This window comes from Silene latifolia, chromosome 1 (assembly GCF_048544455.1).
Source record: "Silene latifolia isolate original U9 population chromosome 1, ASM4854445v1, whole genome shotgun sequence".
Classification (NCBI taxonomy): domain Eukaryota; kingdom Viridiplantae; phylum Streptophyta; class Magnoliopsida; order Caryophyllales; family Caryophyllaceae; genus Silene; species Silene latifolia.
This window is the reverse complement of record NC_133526.1, coordinates 171723472-171732576: the sequence shown is the minus strand read 5'-3', so window position 1 is coordinate 171732576 and position 9105 is coordinate 171723472. Positions and strand designations below refer to the sequence as shown.

The following is a 9105-nucleotide window of genomic DNA, read 5'->3' as shown; positions in this document are numbered from 1 at the left end:
TATTTAGTTTTTGAGTGAATATCCCTGTATTTTGGTCTTAGAGGCGAAGGTGACAGACAAATCAAGAAGGTGTTGATGTTTCTCTTGCGTTTAGTTCTCCCAAATCTTTGTATTTTGGAAATATAAGCTTTTGTTATTGTAGACCAATAAAAAGTGAACGCTTGATATTATGTAAAATTGTGTATATAAAGATTAGTCTACTGGAAAACAGATATTACTTGTTACAGCCAAATTTTCTAGTTGGAAGATGTGTAATTTTAAGGTTTACAGAGTGGAAAAACATGTACTTCATATTGGACCTGGCAAAGTTAACACAACTCGACAAGGCTGGCCCGAGATTCGACATCGTCCCAAAATTGCCTTATCTGAAATCCAAATGGGCCTGACGCAGCCCAGACCCAATCCGAACATAATTGACCCAATGTTGTCCCGACTCGAGGTGACATGGCCCAAAACCAACCCACGCAGAGGAAAATGTTTTTTTTTTTTTTTTTTTTTTGGTACTCACCCAGAGCGAAATAATTTGAAGTGATCCAAAATTATAAGTATCAAATCATGTTACTACTATATACACTTTGGTTACCCCATAAAAAATGTAGGAAAATAGAAATCCCATGAATTGCAAAATTGAAGGTTGTTTGGTTACTCCTTTTTTAGCAAGATGTAGGAGTTTGAAAATCACATGATTTTCCAACTCCCCCATAATGGAGGAGTTGAATTACCTAGCCCTCTTAGGTAGTTCTAAACTCCTGTGTTAATTGAGCTCCTATGTAGGTAACCAAACGGATTTGTTAAATTCACGTGAATTTCATGCTGGAACTTAATTCCCATGAATTCGATATTCCTATGGAGTTGTATTCCCGCAGGCAACCAAACGAGGTCTAAAATAAAGGGTCTTTTGATTGTAAGTATAAAGTTATATTAATATTATAAAATAATTTTGTGAACTCGGGATTATTCACGAAATACCAAAAGAAGTTAATGGAGTTCTTCAATTCTATTAGGTGCAATGTTGCATAGACTAATAGACTTGGCCAAACTGGCCTGCCCGGAGGACTCGGCCCGAATAATCTGTCTCGAACTCGACCTGCACTCGAATTGAGGACCCGAATGACCGAATCTAACTCGATTCTATTCAACTCGATTCGAATATTTATTTTCACAAACTGACTGCTATCCCCAATTAACTTTAAAACAAATCACCCGAAAATAACCCGAATCCAAAATTACAGAACCCGAACAATCCGAACTCTATTTGATTTGATCCGAACTCGACCCGATTGAACTATTTATTAGGTCTGATGTTGCATAACTATTTTAAGAGACTTGCTGAACTATTACGATCCAAACTCATCTCTTACCTCCCAAAACAGGATTGATACGTGGCAAAATGGGCCCTAAAAAAATCAAGCTATCCATTATCCAACACAAAATTGGAGGTGCCAAATGTGATCCCATAATTGGAGTTCGTAGATATGCGACGTTAACTAAACTAAAGTCCACCTCAGATCCAAGATCCAATATCCACCAGAATTTCCCTGATTTTTACGTCCACCACTTATTAATATTTCATTCCCACGTTATTCATTTTACCATTATTTGTGCCTAGTGCAAACTTCACACTAAAATCACATTTACTAAAGTGTACAAGTTTTATACTATTACAGAAATGGCAGCACAAGCATTGGTCTCATCTTCTTTGAGTTCTTCTGTTGAAAGTGCTAGACAAATTCTTGGTGCTAAGTCTGGTGTTTCTACTTCTTCATCTAGGAAGACTTCCTTTGTTGTCAGGGCTTCTGCTACCCCACCTGTTAAGGTAACATTACTTTACTACAGCACATCAATCTTAAAATTAAAACGGTTAAATAGCATGTATGTTTTGTTAAGGTAACATTACTTTACCTGTTACGGTAACTTTACCTGTTATAAGGACTATATATACTCTTTGTCTCGGTTATTTGTCATTCTATTTTATTTGGGGTTTTCGGTCAATTATTAACAGTCCTTTCTATTTGAGAAATCCACCTGTTAAGGTAACATTACTTTACCACAACATATCAGTCTTAAGATTAAAACGGGTTAAATAATATGTACCTTAATAATTGTTAAGGTAACATTACCTTTTATAAGGACTATATATAGTATTAGATTATTACTATATGCATGTTATTATGATCGATATTGTGGTTGTGTAAGTTAGCTTAGCTCGTATACTGATTGAATTGTGATGGTTATGACCTGAGTTTGAAATTCGGTACTCAGTTGAAAATATAATTTTTTATAGATTTTTTTATGACATGTATAATAATGCAAACATGTTATAAAATTTTATAAATTTTTAGTATATTGTTGGCCAAATTAGTTCCTAAATTTGACCTTAAAAAGGTAAATGGAAAAATCGTAGGAGAGGACTAGAGGCCGGAGGACTGGAGGAGAGGGAGTAGTATTTATTTAACATTTTAAGTCGATCTAATTAGGGTGTTTTTTTTTTGGGGAATTGATTGTAGCAAGGAGCAAACAGGCCCTTGTGGTTTGCATCCAAACAAAGTCTATCTTACTTGGATGGCAGGTATTCATTCATTTTTGGTTGTTTGCTTGACTCTTACGCTTTCTTTGCTTGTTCATGCTATATGATAGTATTTATAAGTTGGCTTGGCTCACATCCAAAAAGTTAATCTATGGTGACTAGTTTAAAGCCAAAAATCTTAATAAATCTGATCGGGAAGTGACTCAACTCGAGCAATATACGAGAGATGTGACCTAACCAACAAGTAGTCGTATGAGTCGTATGAGTGAGTCTTTTGTATTGGTTCTTCGATTACTTATGGGCTAATCACATCGCGATTATAACTCAAAATAAACGTTCTTAAAGTCGACAAATGATTACTAATTAGTAATGATATAGAAGGGGTTCCTAAGTAAATGGCACGACTGTCATGACCAGTGTATATAGTAGTGTACCCACGACCTTGAATACGACACGAAATTCAAGCTAGGTAGCACGGACATTCCTCCTAATCGGCCTTCCCGTGTCGGACACGCATCAAAATGTGTCGGACACCTATAAAGCCGTGTCTTTCATCTTCTATTTGGGCACGTGTCCGACCCACGTCCATGGTATTTTGAGCCGTGTCCTTAGGTATTTGGACACACTTTCAAACGGAATCAAGTTGAATTTAAAGTAAATGGCGTGGATTGTTATATGGTTGCATTTGGTGGGGAAAATAAGTTGAATTGGAAGCAAATGATGTTCTTTAGACGAGTAATGAGATGTCGAAATAGATTGATTATAAGTTGGATTTTGGTTTTGAAAATGAGAATGAGTTATAATTAAGTTTTACCTTCACTAATAAAATCACACATATTTAACTATAAAATATATATTTTATTAAATTTAAAAAATTGTCCCGTGTCCTAAATTTCATAGGTTGTCGTGTCACGTATCAGTGTCCGTGTCAGTTTCAGTGCTACCTAGAACTCAAGTCATATTATACTCGGTATTATGTTACTCTTTCTATCTTAATCATTTGTTTATCTTTTTTTTTATTTTTTGCACGAGTTATTTTAATCAAAGCTAAAAGAATGGGATGGAGGGAGTAGTTTAAAAAGTCTTGCACTCGTAATTTTAGTTTCTGTATTAAATGTCACCTAGAAATTGAAGTAGCTTTGGTTCCACAATTGCAGCCTACCAGGTGACTTTGGATTCGACCCACTAGGTCTGTCAGACCCAGAAGGCACAGGAGGTTTCATTGAGCCAAAATGGTTAGCCTATGGTGAAATAATCAACGGCCGATTTGCAATGCTCGGTGCAGCGGGTGCCATTGCCCCCGAAATCTTTGGAAAACTAGGTCTCATCCCAGCCGAAACCGCCCTCCCCTGGTTCCAAACAGGGGTCATCCCACCAGCAGGCACATACAACTATTGGGCTGACAATTACACCCTATTTGTCCTAGAAATGGCCTTAATGGGCTTTGCCGAGCACCGAAGGTTCCAAGATTGGGCCAAGCCAGGATCCATGGGAAAACAATACTTCTTGGGGTTAGAAAAGGGACTCGGCGGGTCGGGTGAACCCGCGTACCCCGGCGGACCGTTTTTCAACCCATTGGGCTTTGGTAAAGATGAGAAGTCCATGAAGGAACTTAAACTTAAGGAAGTGAAAAATGGAAGGTTGGCTATGTTGGCTATATTGGGCTACTTTATACAAGGCCTTGTAACTGGTGTGGGCCCATACCAAAACTTGCTTGACCATTTGGCTGACCCAGTCAACAACAATGTGTTGACCAGTCTCAAGTTCCATTAAGTTTTTAAATTCTTGGTACTTTTGTAAGAAAAATGATCACTTGTGTTTGTATTAAAATGAATTCTTCTATCTTCTCTCTATGCGCAAATATATGTAGACTATATAAGCTGCAAAATATTTGTAGCAAATGACATGTTTATATTCGTGTTCGGGTTGATGTCACATGTAGCCGTACGCTTTAGTTTATCTATTCGCTCAATGTTCTTAGAATCGAATCCTACTTTGGATTGGCAATGTAAGGAGGTTTGAATTGTTATGATTGAATCGTACAAAATTATCACGTACGAGTAAAAAACATAATCTATAGTACACAAGTATTTGAGATATTTTTAACAGCTGAGTGGCGTCGGCAAAATATCATAATTTCCCTAGTTATGTTTCCTAAATTCAGTAGTGTGAGTCCTAGTAACATTCCTATTGTAAGTAAAGTCTGCCACCCCTATTAGGAGTAAGAGTCAATCGCAGACTGCGCAGACTCGCAATATGCCACAAATACATCCTCCTCTGCTATCTTTTACAGTACAATTCTACAATTTTTAACCTTGCTATTTTGTTAAGAGAATGGAACCAAAAAGTGTATCGTTCTCATTAATGTATAACGTTTATATAATACAAGAGGTTGCTAATAATTAGGAAGACTAAATCATAGCGAGATATTCCCATAACCATATAGGAATATTCTCGGAACAATATAAGGTATAACGTATATTACGATATTATCTCTAATATCCCCCCCCTCTCTCTCTCTCTCTCTCTCTCTCTCTCTCATGCTGGAGCATGGAGATCAATAATGCCCAGCTTGTGACGAAGATAGGTAAATTGGTTCACTCCAAGAGCCTTAGTGAATATATCAGCAAGTTATTCGGTAGTAGAGACATGAACGGCTAATCAAACCTTCCGTAATAGCATCACGAACAAAGTGATAGTCGATCTCAATATGTTTTGTTCGTTCATGAAAAACGGGATTCTGGGCAAGATGAAGAGCGGATTGATTATTACAGAACAAGTGCATAGGGTAAGATAAAAAAACGTCCAAGCTAGCAAGAAGTCCTCGAAGCCATTTCAATTCACAGACGACACAAGCCATGGACCTATATTCGGCTTCAGTAGAAGATAAAGAAACAGTGTGTTGTTTCTTAGTTTTCCACGAGACGGGAGAGTTGCCAAGGAAGACAAACCACCTTATCACCGAGCGTCGACTTAAGGAACAAGTACCCCAATCAGACACTACAAAGAAAAGGTTCCATAGTGACGGAAAAACCCGTCGCACGTATGCCAATCCCGTCGCAAATACAGAACTTGCGACGGATTTATTCCGTCGCTTTATTTCGTCGCAAAATTTAGTTTTGCGACGGAAATTCCGTTGCAAAGAAAAATCTGCGACGGATCAAAGCGTCGCAGTAACCAGTCGCAAAAGAGGGACTTGCGACGGAATTTCCGTCGCAGTTCACTGTTCATGGTAGGCCATGTAGGCACAATGGTCAACCAGAAAGTCGAAATATGCGAAGGAAAATCCGTCGCAGTTCACTGTTCATACAGGCCATGTAGGCACATTAGTCAACCAGAAAGTCAACATTTGCGACGGAATTTCCGTCGCAGAATACTGTTCATAAAGGCCACGTGTCCCCAAAGTCAACCCATTAGTCAAACTTTGCGAAGGAAAATCCGTCGCAAATTCCGTCGCAGGGCAGAATGAACCAGGGGGTTTACAGCGCTTTTCCACCTTCCCAATTGCTTTGAAAGCAATTACATATACTCCCGGTTTCCTACAAACATACAGAAAATCCAGCAATTGACAAATTCACAACTCGTTCAAGACGAGTTTTCTAAACAACGTTTTCGCATTAACTTAAAATAAAAGGTTTACAACCGTTTACTACAATAATTGTTCAACAAAGAAAGCTAAATAAGTCCATAAACTACGGGGTAGGAGTGATAACTACTAACAACTAACAACTACTAATCAATACACGGGAGTAGGAGTAGGCCTAGCATTGTCGCCACCATCATCATCAAAGTCATTTCTAGCTTGAGATACACCTCCGGGGTTACAAGTTTGAGTAGTAAAACCTTGTTGGCTCAAGAAATCCTCTATTTCCGCAAGCCTTTGAGATTGTTCGGCCTCGACTTGCTTAAGTCGGGCATTCTCTTTTGCGACTCTACCAACAAAACCCGGGGTATGAGGAGTAGAAAAGAGGTTACCAGTCGAGCGGCGGTGGTGCTCCCAAATTTGTGGTGCTGCATTTCCCGCGCCAAGTACTCTACCTTTCTTATCAAATCCTCCATGTTCTTCAATATAAATCTCATTATCATCGATGTTCTCGACCCCTTGACTGAAGGCGAGTTTTCTTTGAGATGATTTTACCCTATATCAATAAAAAACGAAAGATTAGATACCATCTACTAAATAATCATGATTGAAAAAATGAGTTAAAAATTAAATAATTATAGTAACTTACGAAGAGTTGATTTGCCTTTTTGGATAACCATCCTTTTGTGCTATGCTTCCTTGTCTTCTCCAACAACTGCAAAGCGGACGGAATTTCTCCTTTCCCATCTTTATCAACCTACAATTTTGATACTTGTTAAATATAATTACTAACTTTAAATAAAGTTAAAGAAAAAAAGGTAATAAATTAAAAAAGGAAGTGAATAAATTACCATTGAGTCCATATATTGCAATGTGTTTTTTCGACCCATTAGGTGAGTACCCAACGCCTTCCCTTTCTCGTCACTTCCCGACTTACGGTTGGCGGTTCTCGCCCGATCTTTCCGTGAAACTAGGATCTTCAAGTGGTCTATTCTTCAATCTACGGTGCAACTCAACACTAATCCAATCCGGCTTTTCATGCTCTTCCTTATGATAAGCTCGATAAATCATTTGCCGTAAACAAGTCTTCATGGCATCTTCCCAAGCCTTCTTAACCCTTGCCTTGTCGCGGGGATCGTAACTAACACGCCACTGTTCAATAAACAATAAAGTTAGAAAATAAACTTCATTGTAAATAAATATAAAATAAATGAATAAAATACTTAATATTAAATTAAATGACAATTGCTAATACCTCAAACCAATTCCACCAATCCTTCTTTAGAGTAGATGACGCCGATTTCCAATTAGGAGCATGTTCTTTGTAGTTGCATCCAATATTATTCGATATCAAGTTCACAACGGATTCATCACTGAACATGAAAAAAAAATGACAATATAATATATATATATATATATATATATATATATATACAGTGAAGATCCGGTGAGTCCAAGGTTTTAAATGAGTCCGTCCTATTTTTATACACCGTCAGATCTAATTTTGTTGGACGCTCAAGATTACGCCACGTCAGGCTGAGTAGTCAGAACTAAAACCCTCACACCGCCTCTTTCTTTCTCTCTATCCAATCTCTTCCAGTAAAATCCCCAAAATCAATGGAGAAAAAAAATTACGAAGGATATTGTGAGGAAATTCACCATTGCGATTGTTCATATTCATCAGATTCCAATCCTGATTCCACTAATTACAATCCTTCCAATTCTTGATCCAAATCCATGTTTTATTGTCCGTTTGACCATCAACAATTTGCACAATCGTCGGTGATGGTAAACGAACATATCCCCTCTTTCAAAATGTTTAATTTCCTTCATTTATTGTATTGGAGTAGTTACTGCATTTTGTTAATTCAAATTTTATATTGATATTGTCTTTGCTAGTTTAAGCATGATGAATTTAAAATATGGAGACATTTTAGTGGTGTTTATGATAAATGTCAAGTTGAGTCTTTGAATATGTATTCTATGATAATATTTGAGAATTAATTCTTTATTGATTTCAATTTACATCATACGTTTTAGTTAGCATTAGTTTGTCACAAATTTTGTGTTTATTCGCACAATTGATATAGTTCTTGATTAATTAAAGAATTTTGATGGATTTCTATACTTGATTTTAACAGTTACGTAAACTATATTGGTTTAGCTATTCACAAATTACTCAGAAGCCATTGTTCCAAAAATATTCTCTCTGAGCCTGCTCTCAGTTACTCGATGTTTGTTATTACAATTTTTCGGCTATTGTACCACTTATTTTTTATTGTAACACATATAAGTTGTCATTATAATGTACATTTATGCTCATAATAACACATTTTTTTATTGTCCCTCCCATAATCGATATTAATGCTGTCATTGTAATAACATGAGTTGTTTGTAACACACAATTTTTGTTATTATAACACCCATTCAATGTAGTTGTAACATATATTAGTTGTTATGGTTGCTTGTTATTATAACGCATACTAGCGGTTATTCTAACGCATACTAGCTATTATTATAACTTGAAGTTGTTTGATCTTCCATAATTGTTTGTTATTGAGTACTTATTGCGTCATTCTAGAAGTAATATTTTCATGAGTGGAGGATTGGCCTATAGCCGAAACTCAAAAGTCGTTGGTTAGGCGGGTGGCTCGACCTTATGGCTTGCATTTGAACTAGCTTGTGAACTACAACTGATATGTGCTACTGTGCTAGTGATGCATTTTGGACCCTAGAAAAATGTTAATCTGTAAATCGTAGAAAAATGTTAGTTGTTTTGATTGTAGAAATGTTGTATACTAATTAGATATTTGATTAACTAGCTTGACGCACTAACGTCTCTATCTTGTATTACTTCTAGTAAAAACAGAGTGACCCTACAGTTCAGGTATGTTGTACATTAGATTTGAGACGCGGAATTATTGAAGCTCAAAGTAGCATGTTGTCACTTAACCATGGTTTGAGTGCTAACCATGGTTTGAGTGCTAACCATGGT

General features: G+C 36.9%; 1 protein-coding gene across 1 annotated transcript; it reads left to right on the top strand.

Annotated features, from left to right (window-relative positions):
• The first annotated feature begins 1463 nt into the window (after positions 1 to 1463).
• Positions 1464 to 4449, top strand: LOC141611711 (photosystem I chlorophyll a/b-binding protein 3-1, chloroplastic). The gene is made up of 3 exons (XM_074430312.1): positions 1464 to 1816; positions 2508 to 2569; positions 3685 to 4449. The coding sequence occupies exons 1-3, from the start codon at positions 1670 to 1672 to the stop codon at positions 4298 to 4300; spliced, it is 825 nt and encodes a 274-aa protein (XP_074286413.1). The 5' UTR covers positions 1464 to 1669; the 3' UTR covers positions 4301 to 4449.
• The last annotated feature ends 4656 nt before the right edge of the window (positions 4450 to 9105 follow it).

Coding starts and splice junctions, on each gene's coding strand:
- LOC141611711 (XM_074430312.1), top strand. CDS start 1,670: ATGGCAGCACAAGCATTGGTCTCATCTTCTTTGAGTTCTTCTGTTGAA. Junction 1,817..2,507: donor CTGCTACCCCACCTGTTAAG/GTAACATTACTT, acceptor AATTGATTGTAG/CAAGGAGCAAACAGGCCCTT. Junction 2,570..3,684: donor CTATCTTACTTGGATGGCAG/GTATTCATTCAT, acceptor CCACAATTGCAG/CCTACCAGGTGACTTTGGAT.